This window comes from Dermacentor variabilis, chromosome 2 (genome assembly GCF_050947875.1).
Source record: "Dermacentor variabilis isolate Ectoservices chromosome 2, ASM5094787v1, whole genome shotgun sequence".
NCBI lineage: Eukaryota > Metazoa > Arthropoda > Arachnida > Ixodida > Ixodidae > Dermacentor > Dermacentor variabilis.
This window is the reverse complement of record NC_134569.1, coordinates 136,795,067-136,813,905: the sequence shown is the minus strand read 5'-3', so window position 1 is coordinate 136,813,905 and position 18,839 is coordinate 136,795,067. Positions and strand designations below refer to the sequence as shown.

Sequence of the window (18,839 nt, the reverse complement as noted above, 5' to 3'; positions counted from 1 at the left end):
CCCATATATATAAAATGTCCCTGAACTCAAGCTGAAAAATAAAGTAAAACAAAATAAAATGAAACAGTTTAAGCATATGCAGCAACACGGGTTTCCAAAAAATTCACAATACTCTGAAATAAATTTTTATGTTCAGTTGGCATGCCCTGCTAGCAAGATGGGGATCGATGCTGGGTATATGCTGGTAATTGAAACTATACCCGAACCTTTAGCACTGTTATACTTCGGTAATTACAACAACCATGGCAAGGCACTTTTGGACCAAGGGTAGCTGTCATACGGATGCCCTTAATGCTGATGTTCAGCACAACAACAAACATCCGTGCTACAACAGTGCAGTGATGACGGGCATGGAAAGAGATGTATAGGTGAAACAATTGCTCGCAAGTCTGCCACATTAACCCTGCCTGTAGCAATATAACCACCACCACACATCTATGCTTGTGACATTGCATATCATGAGTGGCACTTCTGTTGCTTTTTTGAAGCAACCAGAGCTTTGGAGTGCTCATTGGCCGCTGCTATCTCCAGAACAGTGACATGCCCTCAACATCTTGCTGGGTTCATGTGGACATTTTTTAAAAAGGTGCACCATACTATTGAGGCTTATTTTTTTCTTTTTTCCCTAATATTTAGGCGGCATCTAGGCTGGGATAATGTAGCGATTCTATTTGAGTGCTATTTCTCATCATGCTCTGTAGTAATCCGAGCATCACTTCACCCGCATTATCAGCGGAATCGTCGACTGTGAACAGTAGATGATAAACGAGGCCTAGAATCGGGCGAAAGGAAGCACTATAGTATACCGGCCCTGGCTTTGCTTATGAGGCACTTTTGGTGTGCATGCAGCAGAACATCAGCAAAAATTTTTTTCAGTGCTGAGTGGGTGAACTGTAACATTTTCTACAATTTCCTCTTTTTTTCTACTCCTTTATAGCCTTTACAATAAATTTAATTCTTTTGCAATACAGAAAACTGGGCGATCTGGTATAGGTTCATCATTTTGAACTGTAGCACAAAAAGAAGAAGGATACACAGATAATCGCTACACTTACAACTCAACTTTTTATTAGGAAATGGACACTTTGCAAAAAGGCTGATGCGCATGCTCGCAAGTGCCCTCTACGCGGTTAGAAAGCTAGCAGACAACTCCCCGCCTGGCTGGGCATTCCGGCGCGCTCAGGCAAGCTCCTGTGTCTTCGTTTCTGAGTGCCATGCCAGTGCACTGTGTTGCGTACGGATGTACAAATTATTATGGCAAGAACACTGTTGTTTTTGTTTTTTAGTTGTTTCCGTCCAAGTAGCGGTATCCACTAAAGAGAGCGTCATGGATGAATGCCGTAAAGTGGTTGAATGTGGACAGCTCAGTATGGTAACCAAACGCCCACTCAGGGATTCGAATTTGCAGCGAGCACTTTATAACAGGTATACGTCATGAATTTTGGCTTGTAACGAGTCCTTTGTATTAATGTTTTCCCTTCAATTTTAGGCCAGCCTTCAAACTTTTCTAGCCACCCTGACTATGTGCCAACTGTTTTCACATACACCCGAACTTCCGTTCAGGCTGCAGTGCAGCGGCTCGGTCATTGCATGGATAAAGAGGCATGTAACAGCACGTTAATGACAGCAAAGTAGGATTTCGGTGTGGCGTGTGCACGGCGGCATCGGCTAGTGGTTTCAGAGTGCGCTTTTGCGGTCAGTGTACGCTCATAGCTCTCAGCGTGCGGGCTTGCTCTGCCGGTGTCTCGCCTGCTTAAACTGTGCGCATTGCGCCCGCCAGCTAACACATGGATTTTTATTGTGAGTGAAAATGAAAATCAAGGGCCATATTTGCTGTTGATTATTTTGAAAATCATATCATACTGTCTTGCACGTCACTACGCATTCAACAGAACATAGACTGGCTACTTGATGTGACGAGTAATATGACATAAATGCAATCTGTTGGGAAATATAGTGCAAAGTCTGCAATTATTCTATGCTGCCACTTGAAGTGCGAGATAAGTGAGCGATATGAAGCAAAGGCTAGCCGACGGAAGGCAGCCTGCTTCGACAACTGACGATGCGACAGGTTGTATGTGTTAGCGTCTACCCATGGCACTCCAGTTCATCCCTGGGCTTCATTTTAGCTTTGTTTTATTACATACATGTAACACTTCGCACAGCACTAAATGTGCATTGTAATGCATATAGTTCAGCTTCTACAACACCGCAGGAAGAGAAAAGCAAGAGTGAATCTACAGACGTCAAATCCAGAAAATGTTTAAAAGAAAATGTTGATGAACTGTGTTGTTTCTGTGATGAAGTCATTAAAAAAAGAAGAGGTGAATGATCTCTCCAAAAGGAATTGGCCATAGCACTAATGTTACACTCTGCGGAGTAATGGGTCATTCTTTTTCATCTATCAGTTTCATGCAAATGGAATTTTGTTTCTTTTTAATTTTTTGTAATGAACCCATCTGTACTGCGAATGAAACTGTATCCTCAGTGTCGCCAGTTGTGGTCATAATAGTTGATGGCACCAACACCACGGTGGTGGTAGCCTCAATTACTTGGTAGAAGTGCATCTGTACAAGCCATTTTGGCATTGTCAGGTCAAACTTCAAAGCAGGCAACTCATGTTGACACACCTCTCATGAAAGGCTTTGCCTGCTGAGATTCAGTAATTGTCAAAAAAGCCTTCAGCTTCTCATCTATGAAAGGTATAATTTGCTCTGAGTGTCATGTACGTGGCAATGTTTGGGCTTGTAGTTGGTCTCCTTAAGCTTGTCCCCTCTTCACTGCTGCCTTTTAGCAGCGCTGAACGTGTCTGTTTCCTTCAGCACTTGCATTGCCAAAAGAAGAGTTCATGACATCGAACAGCTGGAAAGCATCCACCTGGAAAGCATCCACCTGGAAAGCATCCACCTGGAAAGCATCCACCTGGAAAACACTTGGGTGACTTGGTGTCACTTGTATGTGCAAATAAATAAGTTTTAAATCATGTACGTTTCACATTCATATTATGAACAATTCCTTTTGAACAAGTACTATTAACCTGTAGAAATTAGCACGCAAGCTTTTTGTCAATAGTTGCCAATGGTTTGATCCTTACAATTCATACTTTTCATTCTTTGCATCATTGCTTGTTGGGGAACGACTTTTTTGTGTTTGCTGTTCCTTTATTCTGCAGAGGGATGCTGAACCTGTGCTAACTTATTGTTTTGTGCAATTAACGCAATGTATTGTGGTTGTATTTTTAATTGCAAAGCGAGATGATATTAAATATGGCTAACTGAAAATAGTGTCTGAAATGACCAGATGATAACATACATTTTTGTCTTTTCTCTTAGAAGCATGGCCATAGTGTAGCTATTGCAATGCTTTACTCAGGAACACATAGTCCCTGGTTCATTGCCAACTCTTTCTATGTTATTTTGTATGCTGCTAAATAATTTTTGTGAAATATGCTCAACCTCAAGATTTTCACAGAGGCTAGACATATTATGCCGATGAATCATAGTGTTAATGCCGAGAAGTCACTTCTTCTATTCTAGAATACTAGAATAAGAGAGAGAGAGAGAAAGTAATAAATGAAAGGCAGGGAGGTTAATGAGGACTGAGCCTGGTTGGCTTCCAGGCTCAGTCCTCATTAACGGGGGAATGGAGAAAGGGAGGGAAAGATTGAGAGAAGAAGAGAAAGTCTGCTGTGGATATCGCCGACATATAGTAGCAATTTTCTGCTCTGTGTCACAGACGGTCACTCAGTCCGGATCGCAGATGGTCACTCAGTCGGGCAGCTTTAAAAAATTGCAGTAGCGCTCTTGTAGATTCTTATAGGCACAATTTGGGAGGCCATTACTAGAATGACAGTATACTAAGAGCTGCCAAGCTGCTAATGGATCGGAAAGATAGTAATAGGCGTTGGCTTTGGAGCGATAAGTTCACTAAGATAATAGTACTGCAATTTCTGCATCAGAAGGGCCTCCACGTTTTTATTTAAATAAATACTCAGGCTGCAGAGCAAGCTTCACGAAATAAAAAAAAAGAACGTTTTTGCCACTGATAACCATCCAGCAGTGCCACTAGTGGTGGCAGCACAGGGAACATGCAACGCATGAAGCAAGGGGGTTACTGTCTTTTTACAACTTATGAGACACCTCATTGTATTGCAGAACTCACTGGTGTCATCATACCTGAGTTGCTGTGACTACTACCGGCCACAGCTGTTCCTCTTGGAAAATGTGAAGGGCTTCCTCAATGGCCACGATGGTCAGATGTTGCCGCTGACTCTGAAGTGCTTGTTGCGGATGGGCTACCAGTGCACCTTTGCCTTGCTTCAAGCTGGCAACTATGGTTTGCCCCAAAGCAGGCGCAGGTTTGCACATTCATTACCTTGCATTCTTTGCAGTTTTTCTGGCACTATACAAATTGGATGACCATAATGTTTCACATCACGACAAGGTGTTCCTACACTTGTGCTACGCTAAGGTAGTGATTTTCTTTCTTAAATTCATGGACAAGTTGTTATGTAACTTAATTGACTTCTGGTGAATAACTGTTTATCTGGTTCATGAATGGTTGTAGACTGTTTTATTCAGTGTTCCGCCGTATCGTGTATGCACTGGCACCTTCTGTGAGCAGGTTGATTTCGCTGCCCTACTAGCTTGGGTGAATGCTCTGTGTTTTATACAGTAGACTCTGGTTAATTCGATCCCAAGGTCCATGCATTTCTATGGGCCCGAACTTACCTTATTTCTATTCTAAAATTGGCCTTCACCGGATAATTCGAACATGATCACTCAGAATTCACGTACATTACCCCTATGGTGACCCAAATAGTGACCCCTTTAGTGGCAGCATGTCTTGGCGAAGTTTAGAGGACAGTGAACGTTTTGAACACACATAATTTCCCGTCTCTAAAATGCCTATTTTTGGCTTCTCCTGTGGAAATTTTCAAGTAACAACAGTAGCTCAAAATGTCTTATTACGATATTTTTGGCGAAAATTGGGCCGTAAATTGCCTGCGTGGTGCAATGGAATACAAAACCAAAACTATGTTTGCAGTGTTTGTATGGCTTAATGCAAAATAACACGATTGCATTGTAGCAAAGATGACCTAATAACCGTGCAGTGAAGCTGACTTTAAGAAAGCGGCTGCCATTGTGCAACCCATATTACACCCTTGCCCATTGTTCTTGCTAAAAAACCAGGTGTGCGTTAGATTTCTACATTGTTTTGGAGCATTCATGTAATTTCTGTTAGTTTTTTTATTTTGGACACCTATAAAGCGAGGGGGGGGGGGTCTTGATGCTCAATTCAGGGGCTTGTTGGAATCTGGCAAATACTGCCAAATAGATCAGCGGAGTGTTGTGACGTTTTTCTGAATCTTGTTTAATTCGCTTCCTCTTGGACAATTCGAACAATTTCATCGGTCCCATCAGGGAATTCAACCCAGGAATTCAACATTAACAGAAGTCGACTGTATCACATGTGCACTCGGTTACCGTTACTGGTACTTGTTTTCAGATTGGCTTGGTCTACTTAGTATGACGTGACATCTCCTACATTGAAAATCATTCTATGAAACATACTGAAGTGATTTAATTCGACATAGCCATAACTTCTGCTGCCAGTGAGGCGGACAGAGCACCCAGCCCACTGCGTGTGCACAGTTGAGCTTGAGGTCCGCTGTTCTGGCATTGCTACCTAGGTCATGTGAGGCATCAACTAAGCTTTATTAAAAGATGAAACTGGCTTCACTATTTATATTGAAACATAATAATCACTGCTACAGCCCATGCACCCTCAGTACAGTAGCATGCTTGTATTTCAAATTGCAGCCTAGTTGTAGGGCCCTGGAACAACCAGTTTAAAGCTGCCATACAATCTAGATTGATCTTTTTTTGTTGAATGTCACAGTCATTGTCCATTTGAAACCACAATCACCTTTTTGACTACCACCAGGGTAGTGCTGGGCCACAAAAGATTGCACAGACATAGTTTGTTTATTCTGCAGAAGGAGTGCTGTTATCTTACTGTATCTGCTGTTATGCAGTTGTACACATATTTTGGTATAATTACTCATTTGGCAACTTTCATTCTTCTGCTTGCAGGGTCATTATTCTGGCAGCTGCGCCAGGCCAAGTCTTGCCCAGGTTTCCCGAGCCAAAGTCTTCATTTATGTCTCGTGAACAGTCATCAATCATTCAAAAGCAAGAGGTTTGTTTGCCTTGAATAAGCACTTCAAAATTAGTGGCATTTTGTTTATACCTTTTTTTTTCATTGATCATGTGAGATCTCTTGACTTTACTATGAAAATTATTGTTCATGCACATTGACAAACAATGTAATGTCAATCGCACTGCAAGTTGCAGCAGTGTATTCAGCTTGCATGCATAAAAATGTTAACAAGACTTGCATCAATTTGCAGATGCAGGATGAGTCACTATGATTCAAAAAATTATGCAGGCCAAACTCAATGTTGGCATCTAAATGAAGCGAAACTTTCACGCTATTTTTAGAGCTCTAGTTTCCTCAAAGGTCACGTGAGGTCACTGTGAAAGTTGCATGCAACAATTGTGTGACCTTGACTTAAGAAGAAGAAACTGCAAGTTGATTTTTCTTTTTTCACAGTGTGATGTCTTGGAACGTACAAGTGGTGTCTCCTGACAAGCTTTGTCCTTTTTACCATCCTTGTTAGCGAATCACTTACATAAATAGTATGTACACTCTACATGGGGTTTCCAGGGAGTCACTCTAGAGGGTGCATGCTCAAAGAGGCAGACACAGTGAGAAGGGCAATAGAAGGAGGTTCAGCCATTGCACATGCTTGTATAGATTTCCCCTTGGCTTTCTACAATGGAGGAGCATGCAGGGATACCGGCAGAAAGGTCAAGATGGCCAGTAGTAGGGGACGTACTTGTATACATTTATGGCATCCAACTCATCATTAAAGACTGAGTCGATTGCCCCCCTACTGGAAGATGTGGTGGCAAACTGATTTGGTGGCATGTTGAGAGAAGACGTCATCTTTAGGCGGTAGGTCTCCTTCATCAAATTGAGGATACACATGCTTTCAGGTTTGTAAAGATAGACTTTAAGTTCCCCAATGACAAATAGAGGCATCATCTTGTCTGTTGCATTGTCTTAGTCTGGAATTACACACTGGGGGGTAAGCTGAACTACATGTAACGCTCTCCTTTGTGTGTCCCTTCCCCCACACACCCTTGCCCCAGCCTAATGCAGTACCTTTCTCGTTGCCCCTAACCACACACCTCCGCCACATCTGGAAATACTTTGCTTGTCTCCAACTTTGAAACACTGCTGTTTTCTTGCATTTCTTTTAAGGGTTTGTGCTGAGACATTCCTTTGAATCTAGTCAACAAAGAAAGCTTTGCTTTATAATGTCACTTGATGCTTTGGGTTCTAAAACCGCCGATTTGGGAATTCATCTTAAATATATTTGAACTCTAACTACGTCTAAAAAGCACGTACATATTAATGAGAGCCTGTTGTAATATAGTATTCAAAGATATTGAATATTATGTTCTCAAATAAACATCATTTGAGCAGCTAGACATATTGAATGTGTACTAAAAATTGTAAGTTTATCTGAACACTTTTGCTTGTAGCTGTATCTGAATGTTTCGCCCAGCAGTGTTTTGTGCATGTGGAACTGCATGCCGTATTTCCTGAATTTGCCAAAACTCTTTTTGGTGCCCACAGTTTCACCCAGCGACAAAATGGTCCAGGCATGCACCACTGCGGACAATCACCTTGTATGATGGAATCTCGGATCTGGCTAGCTTGGAGCTGGGAACGCCTATGACTGGCACTTGCGAACCTGTCACACACTACCAGCAAATGGTTTGTTGCACTGATTGCTTCTCTTTTAAATCAGATTTGGCTGGTGGCATACTGTGTTTGGCTCTTCATGTTTCGTGATTAAAAACATGCAGATCTATCGCAATGTTTGAATCTAAATGACGCAAAACTTGTTTGAATTAGCAAGGTAGCAGCAGTAGTGAATGACGTAGTCATTTTGAGTAATGCAGGCTGCTCAATTCAGCGTGAGGTAATGCATGTTCTTTTTGTCACTGCCAAGAATTTTGGCATGTACAGAAGAACAGAGGTCAAGGTGGCCACACATGTGTACCCGACTATAAGACTCTAGGTTTCTTCTGATGTAATGCAACAATGCCATCCAAGTGCAAGTTGTGTCAAATTGTTAATGTGCTTTTAGTGGTGTCCGTTTGATTGGACCATGACTGAGTGCTGGCACTGCAAGCTATCCTACCACCACAGCTAGACGCCCCGACCTAGCCAGAATTACCGTATCAAGGACGAAGCACAAGAAGAATATGACACCGTCACAACAGTTCACTGTTCTGGCTCAGGTGGGGATGAAAATAAAATGGTCTGTAAATTTGCTTAGGCACAAGAGGATTGAGCTGCTGAATGAGAACATGCCTTATGCATGGAGAAAGCAGCTTATGTACGTAAGCAAACTAACAGCGAGTAAAAATCTTGTTCAGACCTTGGAGGAACCAGCTTGTTTTCAAGGCTAGTGTACACAATAGAGAAGTTTTCTCACCTTTGAGCTACAAGATAGCACAGTCCTCTTTACACAATTGTAAGTATTGGGTTGAAAGAATATGTGAATGCAAGGACTAGTGGTATAACATGGTGGATCTTGAAGGCACAGTCTCAGACATGGCAGCTGAAAGCATTGAAGTTGCTGCTGTTTCGAACAATTTTTGTGTGTATGACTTGCGTGCTTGGTGACAAGCACGTCTTAATTTTAGGCATGTGCAAATAGTGTTTTTTCACTTCGAAGTGAATACGAATCGAATACGAAGTGAATAGTTATCCAATTCGAATAATTTCGAAGCGATGCGAATATAATCGAATCGAAGCGAATATTTGGGACCCCTAGTACAAAACAGAAAAATTGATAAAGTGGAGTACATAATCTTGTTACAATGATCTCTGATGGCTGTTTTATCAAGGATATTTCTGAACCATTATAAATGTGAGGCAACGAGTAACAGGCATGAGGCTTGAGACTTTTTCATTTTTCAATTTATTCAGATCACTGTGCACTGCTCACCCAGCCTTTCATTCTAGTGCATGTTGCTATGTATAAACACTAATTGCTCAACATGCTCGGGGAGAAGGTGTTCTCTTCTAGTAGTGACAATACATGTATTTCCTGTTGACAAGAATAACCTCTCACTTGACACTTGGGTTGCCGGCACTGACAGGCATAGCCAAGCTAGCTTGGACAGTGACGGGTACCTGACTTCGGCAAAATTTTTCCACCACAGAAAAGGATTCTCCAGGTGGGGCCGAACAGGTGCGTGGAGGTACTCCTCCACCTCCTCCATCAGTCGCTGGGAACCAGTGCTTGAAGTGGTGGTGGAGGCCAAAGTTCCAAAAACATTCCACACATCACTAGAGACAACTTGTGTAGGTGCACTGGACTCTTCCTTGTCTCTCCCCTGAGGCAGGCTCCTCCCCACAGCTGAGCGGAGTCGATTCTTCAGCCACCGTTTCTCACTTGTGGTGTCGTAACAGACTGCTTTAAATCGGGGGTTTAATGCCGTGCTCAAGGCATATGTCACCTGCAACTTTATGTCCACAAACATGGACTTCATGCTATGAAGGAGGTTTCTTGCAAATACAGACTCTTCCCCACAACTCTGCTGTTGCTGGGTGAGCAGAAGTTGCGTGCAATGTACTAGTGGCGCCACTTGCGAAAGAAGGGTGCTTTTTGGAGCAAGATTCTCTTGTTGCATCGTCAGCACATTTCAGCACTGATGTGATGGATGCCATCAGATGCCATTCACTTGAAGTTAGGTTTTCCAATGTGTCCTGTTCTGACAGGTTCAAGAAAATTGGCTGACAGAGCTTTAAAAGGTGAGACATCACTTCATATTCACTGTTCCATCGCGTTGCGACATCCTGAATCACTTCAAGGGGCTCTAAGCCCATGCTAACGTCAACCTCCTTGAAGCGATTCCTGGCCTGGGAACTCCTCTCGTAGGGCCCAACAATTGCTCGGGCCTTGACACACAGTTGCTCAAAATTCTGAGTGTCCTTTTTCGCACACCAGATGCACAATTGTAATGTATGCGCAAAGCATTGTATACTTGTCCATCCTATTCGCGATGCGCCACCTGGGAAGTTTCTAGCATTGTCAGTGACAATGAAAACTAGAACACCTTGAGGCGTCCCCGCTCCTTGGCCAAGTCAAGGAGGATGCGCTTCCAGTTGTCAGATCTATGGCCTTCGGGCATGTGCCGGCATGCAAGGTGATAATTATGAAGCCGGAACTCATTATCAACGAGGTGGCATGTAAATGAGACATAGCTATCCCCGAGCCTCGACGTCCACCCATCAGCCGTCACCGAGTAGCATGGGGTCCCGTGGGTGAAGTGATTTCACAGCTCACTTTTAATCCATTCTTTTTCTTTGGCATAAAGTCCTGGCACGACACTCTGAGAAAACGTAGTTCTCGATGGGACCTTGCACTCGGGCACTGCGGTGTGCATCAAAGACAAAAAGCCTGGCTCCTCAACGATAGAATAAGAGTGCAAGCCAGTGGCCACAAACTGCACAACCTTCATTGGTAATATTTTTGCGCGCTGACTGTCACCTTTCAATGTCGGCTTGATGTAGTTACAGCTTGCAGCACTTGTGTCTGCCTTGTTGGTGCCCGTTGTCTTTTTCAGAACTGCTTGAATGGATCAGGTTGATGCTTTAGATGATTGACGAGGGTGGTTGTAGTGCCCGTGGGCATCTTAAGGGGCATCTTGCATATGCGGCAGGTCACGTCACTGGCTCCGTGATCGAAGAACTCCCAGATAGCACTCCGGAACAACCACTGCGCCGATTCGTCCAGGGTTTGGCTATTTCGGCCATGCGCGCAATTGAGCAGAAAGAATAACTAATGCGTGACTGAAGTTGATAACTTGAAGCAACGTACACATCTGGTGACCACGTTTGCAAGAGCAAGCTTTAAAAAAGAAAAAAGAAAGCTCCACACTCAGCAAAATGTTTGGACTTGCCAATTAGTTTTTCATACATGGAGGAGCCTTCACAAAAACTACACATGATTTTGCAATCTGAAACGACAAGTTCAACTAAAAAGAAAAAAGTAATTTTGCTGCATATTGCGTTATCAGTGGTGGGAATGAGCTATCATGGCATTTTTCCTCAGTCTAGCAATTCCATCGAAGGTGTTGCTTATATTCAATTGGTAAGAGGATTTACAAGTTGCAGTAAGAAGCTCTCATATGAAGTGTCGACAGGGGCCGATTGGTTGGGCACTATACTGAGAACAGGACAAAAAACACAGCCCTCACTGTGTGCTTCATGCTGTTTTAAATGTGGTGCTCTTGAAGGGATGCATTGTGGTTCTTTGATTACTGCAAGGAGGGGACTTTTCTGTATAGGGTCTGACTTGCTCAATATGGTTGTTAGGCAACTGACCATTGGCAGGAACGCTACATCTTGTGATCTGCTGCCAGCCATGTATGTGCATAATTTCCAAATTGAGCCTTGTTGTCACTGGCATATGGTGATGATCTGTGGCATTGACAGTGTTACACTATAACCAGAGAAGGATGTGCTCATCTTTGTAAAAGTTTCAATTGTCGAAGCTCAAATGTGAAATTAGAAATTTAACAACAGCACTTTGGATCATTGATTAAGTGCAGGCTCTTGTGTGAGTTCATTACATGACTGGCTACTTATGACCTTCTTAATGGTGCAATCTATAGGCATATCTTCATTTGTAAAGCCATTTACTTGAAAAAAACAAAGAAGAAAGAGGCCCTTGTCATGCATCACCATGCATTGGACATTGTTACCGACAGAGCTACTCTTGTGCAAACTCTTCTAAATCTGTTTTCGTTGCTAAGTAGGGTATAATGATTATCTTGCCTGTTGTCTAGCTGTTCTTTAGTTCATAGTGCACCAAAGGGAACTCTGAATACTTTGTCAATAAACTAAATGTTAGCCACATCTGTGGTGGAGCCGAAAGGACAGAGATGAACAACATTTTGGCTATTTACTATGTGCTTTGTTCAGTTCAGGGTGCTTACTGCTCCCTGTTTCCGAGTTTTTGTGTGAATAGATGTGTTTTCATTCTATCTTTTCTCTCATCCGTTGATATATTGTTATATATCAAACCTGTAGCAGTATGCCAAACCTTTTGCTCGGCTAACTTCCCCACTCATAATAAATATTTTTCTCACTAGCTCACACTTATTTTCACTGCTGGTTGATATTACGGTTTCCTTGTTATACATTCTCGAAATGTACAAATACTAATGTACGCAGTCGGTGAACTATCTGGTGTGAACAAAGCACGATGGCAGTATGTATTCAAGAGACTATTGCCCTAGGCTAGCAGTTTGGCGTGACGCAGCTCCAACATTCTGAACAGTTTAGCATGCAGGACTCGAATGCAAAATGTAAGGGAGAAGAAGAAAAGGAAATGTTGGGAGAGAAGAGAAGGAAGAAGTGACACAAAACAAGAATGGGTACCTTGTCATGCTGACGTACCTGTTTTATTACACAAAATATACCTTTTTCTTCACTACTGTAGATTTGAGGGGCAGTACTCGTGTTCTGGACACATGAGAAGGCACACTGACCAATGTATCGCAGCTCTGCAATCCGAGACCACACGTGTGAAATTAAGCTTCAAGTCTGATGCAGGAAAATGTTGCCCTGTTTAAGGATTTTTATGGTGTAGTACAGCCTCCATCATGGATTTCTAGAGTGTGGAAGCAGTGCTTTTTTGAGACCCTTAGCGCTGCCTTTCAGAGGAAGCTGGAACAACATAGTTGCTTCTGAGCATGCGCTGCTGGGTGGTCAGGGCTTTCCTGCTCGGTGCCCTGTTCATGTTCTTTGTGCAGCTCCCCTTTTCTGATAATTTGCCCCATGGCAGGGGGAGCCAGGGTGTATGCCAGGTGGCAGGAACAGTTCTTTATCGGCGTGCACCCTGGCATGACAACAAAACCGCTCATCACACAACAAAAAAGTGCATGCTCATGCATCCTGTTGTTGAGCACAATCATCATAAAGGTTGAGCATCGCAAGGGGCATGGTTATTACCGCCAGTGGCGAAGCCCTGTCCAACTGGCAGCGCGTGCTCAGAAGCAACTATGTCCTCCTGGCTTGCTCCTGTCAGTGGCATGAAGGGTCTTGGAAGTGCACTGCTCCTGCGCTCCAGACAGTCATGATGGTGTTTGTACAAGAGCTTGCATTAGCTATTGAGTGTTGCTTGAGTAGGAGTGCCAGGTATACATGACTCTTCCACTGAAACTAATGGCTCATTCGTGCTCATATTTCACACAGAAGGTAGCATTTCAGTAGGTTCAGTTATAGTTACTGTGTTTGTGTGCATTCTAGTGATTTCACTGCAACAAACCGGTGGTACCATTTGTGATTGCTATGGTCAAAGGTTCCTTTGATTGTAGTTGTGACAGATGGCACCACTGTTCTGCTGTAGTGAAATCAGCATTCTTGAGTGATGTCACCGCAGATGACATGCACTGCAGCTTTATTGTAGACAAAACAGGGTAAGTAGTGCAGGCAAACATAACAGTCAACTCAACCTGGCTCTCCTATTTAGGTAATACTCGATACCTGTTTGTGCATCTGTATCTCATCCAGCAGTGATGTGTAAATGGCATTGCAGGTCAGAGGCAGCAAGGAGGGTCCCGTTCGAGACCTTGAATTGCTGACTTTGTCGCCCCTCATGCAAGCACGAGTGGACCACATTCCGCTTTTTCCGGGTGCCAACTGGAGGGACCTGCCCAATATAAGAGTGCGCCTCTCTGACGGCACTTACACCAGCATCTTGTAAGGCAGCAGCTCTCAAACGGTTTTTTGTGGACCCTTCAGGGTGCACAAATGCATTATGCCAGCAGCAGGCTGTTGTTTATATCCCAGCTGCATTTGTGTCACCCCTAATTGCCATATAAGCATGTTTTCCTAGAAGCATCATGACGTCATTCTTTGTTTTGAGCACATGCTGTGAAATGTACTTTGCAGCTGAACTGTACAGAGGCTAGAAAACCTTGTCAAGCTCTGCAGAACTTTTACTTCCTGACCCTCTGCTCTCTGAAGTAGGGGGAGAAAGAATATCAGTCCTGTAGTGTCCGATTCAATCAAGAAAAGTAGGCTTAGTGTGTAGACCAAATAAGAAATGCTTTATCAGTTTGGCCAAAATCACAGAAGAAACTTAAGCAACAGCAATTGTGCAAGATAGCATGTAGGAATGTGTTGCTGTAAGTAGCCTTGTAGCCATGGTTGGCCATTACATGCTTCTGATGAAAAGCTTCTGTCCGTTTTCTGGTGACCTGATCTCTATGTCTGAGAATGAGATACAGGTTGCTGAAGAGTTGGCAAAAGCTTTTACATGCACTGTTTGACCAATGCCTGCATGAGTCTTCTGCTCATGGTGCTCTATATTAGTCAAGTTGCTCATATGGATGATGCATGTCTTTTTATGCGCCAACTTGTGGCTTACCTGTAAACACATAGCTGGCCCACTCTGTGCATAAGGCTTGGGACACCCAACTCTCTCTTTTTCAAGCTCAGGCCAGGCCTGGGTGGTTCATATATGCACCAATACCTGCTTTTTATCCCAGCAGTGGTGAGTATATTGCTCCTGTACAACTTTAAGCCTTTACTGCATCTTCTATTGTTACTGTGTGCAATACGCAACATATTAATGTGACAGCATTAAGGCTTCTGTTCAGTGGAAAAGGCGGCGGCATCCACGGCGTGTCGAGAAACCCATGACACAGTCACGCGATGGATTGTAACCATCTGAATTTATAACGTACAGTAAAACCTCATTATAATGAAGTTGAAGAGGGGTCGTAATTACTTCATTACAACCATTAGTTCGTTATAGCCACTATCCATTTCTAGCCACAATTAGCAAGCAAGAGGGAATGTACTCACCACCAAATCTCACAGCAGCCTGCCACACGGAAAAGAAAGCGGCCGTCGCACGGAAAAAAAAACAAGCGAGAAAAAGACAGCAAGTGATTGCTACTTTATTCACGCCAAGCGGCTCATCACTGATCGATCAACAGCACACCAGCTGGCGGCTCACTTCGCAAAAAAAAAAGTCCTTGACAGATATTTGCCGCGCCTTCTTGAGGTGAATAATGGCTTTTTCAGCTGCAGCCGCTATTTTGAGTCTGTCCTCACCGTCATTGTGAGTGCCAAAGAAGCGACGCAACAGGTCTGCCTCATCCATCACTTGTGCGGCCATCCGTACATCGGGTTCGCCAATATTAGGCTCTGGGATGTCGTCGCCACATTCGTCACTGTTGTCATTAGGCACCCCCGTCACCGCATGCACAATTTCCTAGCTCTTCCGTCGTCACTGCGTCAGCATCGGCACTGACGTACGTGCAGAAGGTGTCACAGTCGAGCACAACGCCAGCATCAAGGAGAGTGTCCCACGACGCTAGGGCTTGGTCGCCCGCGGCACCCTCATTGGCGGCAGCACCAAGATCTTCGCTGTAACCGCTGCTGCTGACGCCAAATGAGGCATGCTGGACGCAATTGGTGATCGTGCTTGTCGGTACAGCCATCCAAGCAGCCTGTAGCATCTTGATTGCCGTGTACAAGTCGATCGTGGACTCGGCTTCATGCTCATGTTGAGCAGAATCCGGTCGATCACACACTTGCGGTAGCCAGACTTAAAGTTCATGATAACTCCTTGGTCGAGGGGTTGCACAACCGCAGTGCAGTTTGGCGGCAAGAAGCATAGCTCAATGTTTTTGAGCATAGTGGCAGTGGGATGGGCCGTGCAGTTGTCCAGTACAAGGCACATCTTCCGGTTCAGCTTACCCAGCTGCTCGTCCCACTCCCACAGCCATTGTGTGAAAATTTCTCTCGTCATCCAAGCCTTAAGGTTGGACACATTGCTCACTTGGAGCTTTCATTTGCCTTTGAAGTATCGTGGTGACACACTTTTGCTGACCACGAGGGCTGGAACCTTTTCCGACCCATCCATGTTGGCACAAAGCAAGACGGTTACGTGGACCTTGCTCTGCTACACAGACTGCCCTGGCAACGTTCACCTTTGAGGGCCAAGTTTTTTTGTGGCAGCATCTGGTAGAACAGGGCTGTCTCATCCGCGTTTAACAAGTCCTTGGCACTGTATTTTTCTAGCAGCTGTCTCCACCCACACACTGCAGCTTCACGGTCGACAGACTGCGCTTCCCCACTGTCAGCCCTGCCGACAATGTCGTGGTGCTAGCTGACACTCACCACAAAATCGTCGTGCTCCATAATGCACGCGAGGTCCCTCGCTTTGCGCTCACACAAGCGACACTCATAGGAGTGCCGCTTGCTCTTGCGTCCAAAAACCACTTGAACACTGCCTTCTCTACAGCTTGGAAAGCGGGGGCTCACAGGTTCTTTCTGTCGCCTTTTACGCAGGTGCGACAGCACTGGTGGCAGCTTCTTTGCTGCTCAAAATCATCGACAGCATGCTTAATGCTATGCCGAAATCTTCGGCCACTTTTTTGCTCTTCATGCCGGACTCGACGGCTTTCAGCATAGCCACCTTCTGCTCGTTTTATATCATTTTGTGCTTCTGTTTGCCATCGGCCATCTCCTTTCTGGCGGCGGGAACTGGTACGAACGAGCCGATAGAAACACTGATATCGTTGACATGCACGGAGATAACGACAAGCAACAACAAAACCACCGCCCCACGCACGCAGCGGAAGAGCGGGCGGGTCCACCAGTTCCACGAGAAAAGGGAGTTCAGGAGACCTGACGGGCACCAAAATAATTAGTAAATGCTCGTTGAAAAAAAAAAATTGCCGACGATTACGTTACTTCCTAATGCGAAATTTCAGCGCAGCTCTTCAGCTGTTTCTGCTTTTCTATATACTGAGGCAAATAATTAGAGCAAGACATGTATGTACAGTTACAACTTTTTTATTCTTCACTTCTTCAAGGAACACTCCACTCCCAGTTCTTGATTGTCATGAAGGTAGCTTTGTGGTCTGAGAAATAGATGGGTATATGCTAGACTTGCTGCACCAATGCCTGGTTCGGCATAGCGCACCTCTGGATTCTGGCGGCGACAGTGCTGGGCCTCTGCTCGGGGAGCTTGTTTAGCAGCAGTGGCAGATGAAGGACTTCCACCGGTTGCCTTGCTCATGGCTCAGAAAGAACTGGCTGAGAATGAACTACTTATATGGGCAGACAGACTATATTATAATACAATCCGTCTAGTGCAGAAAATTTCGCACCAGCTGTCGGAAACGGAGCGTAGCTTGGTGGCGCAGCTGCCTCGCTTATCGGGAGGTTGTGAGAGGCAGCGCCTAGGCGCATAGGTACGTTGCATGGCAAAGAGACGGCAGCGGCTGACTGATGCTGGTAGCGGGTCAACTGAAAGTGGCTTTGCGTTCCTGCTTTGGAAGTGCGCACCATGATCCACTGATACCGAGCCAGCGCTTCGGCAACCGGAGAACACCACGCGCTATCGTGCGGTCACCGCCACGGAGGAAAGGAGGGGGGGAAGGGGTACACGCAGTGGATAACAGCGGCGGCTATGCGTTTCAGCTTGGGCAGCAGCACATCGAGATCAGCTGCCACCGAGCCGGCGCTCTGATTGCCACCGCACAAGGGTGGCATTGGAGGAGGAGCGAAGAGAGCAAGGCTCACGGCGTGCGCGAGAGATGGAGCTAGGAGCACGCGCAGCTAGACCAGTGCGCTGGCCCCTGCTATGGAACTGGTTGTGGTGAGGTACGACGGCGCTGTGAAACGTGGGAATGGGCGCCAAAGAGCTGTGCTCTAAATAAAAAGGTTCATTACACCCATTGCGAGGAAATTTTAGCTTCATTAAAATGAGGTTTTCAATACATGGGCATCTATTGGAATTTCAAAGGGAATCATGATTGCTTCGTTGTATCCATTAGTTTGTTATATCCTGTTTCGTTATAAGGAGGATTTACTGTAAACGATTTTGGCTTTAAAAGGCCCCTGGCCAGGCCCCATAGCAAATTTTGGTTATACACTGAAAGTTGTTACGTGTCCTCTAGGGAGCGTTCTGCCGCACAAATTTTTCAAATCGGCTCATTAATAGCCGAGATAGAAATATTTCAGTACCACGAACCCATGATTTCAGGAGGTGAGCTCCACTGTATGGCGAGACACTCCCTCCACTCATCCCGTCTAGCCTCCGCAAGCGAAATTCCTTCCCTGTGTTATCCCATACTGGATCTCAAGGATCACATGACGCATACGTCACGGGTGCCACCTTCATTTTTTTTCCTCCCTGCTTTCTTTTCTTTTCTTTCTTCCTTCTTTATTCTTTCTTTTTTTTTCACCGCTGAGCAGGAGCTGATGTGATTGTATGGTTTTGCACAGTACACGATATTGTGTGCTGTACACAAGGTCACGTGACTAGCAGTATAATTCAGTGCTACACAAATACTGAGGCAGAACAAGCAGATCGCAGAGCATGATCACAGAGTTTTGGTACCTGCGCATGTGACTGCATGACCGAAGTGAAAGTGCATCTCTCTCTCTTTGGTGCAAAGTAAAACAAAAAACATTCCGTTTGTGTGTTTTATTATTTCTTTAAACTTCAGTTTGTCAATTCAAGCAACAGATCACACAAATAACAGATGGTGCCTTGAATAATTCTCAAAGTCATGTGTCACCATAAGCTACGTCACACTGCGGACCTGACTACATGGCCATTCAGCTTGGAGCGCAGCAGCCGTGAGAAGGGAAAACGGCATTTGGATTGAAATTTCAAACCTTTCCAGCGTGCGTAGCGATGTAATTCTTCGCAAACA

At 44.6% G+C, this 18,839-nt stretch overlaps 1 protein-coding gene across 9 annotated transcripts in view; it reads left to right on the top strand.

The window, feature by feature from the left end:
* Positions 1 to 18,839, top strand: part of LOC142572753 (DNA (cytosine-5)-methyltransferase PliMCI-like) — a 181,572-nt gene that overhangs the window by 145,284 nt on the left and 17,449 nt on the right. For 8 of the 9 annotated variants that reach the window (XM_075682082.1, XM_075682077.1, XM_075682076.1 and 5 more), the window contains 4 exons: positions 4,155 to 4,357; positions 6,096 to 6,201; positions 7,708 to 7,848; positions 13,694 to 13,857. In XM_075682082.1, coding sequence (XP_075538197.1) covers positions 4,155 to 4,357; positions 6,096 to 6,201; positions 7,708 to 7,848; positions 13,694 to 13,857 — 614 coding nt within the window. The remainder of the gene's footprint in view (positions 1 to 4,154; positions 4,358 to 6,095; positions 6,202 to 7,707; positions 7,849 to 13,693; positions 13,858 to 18,839) is intronic. The other variant, XM_075682084.1, reaches the window with a different exon arrangement.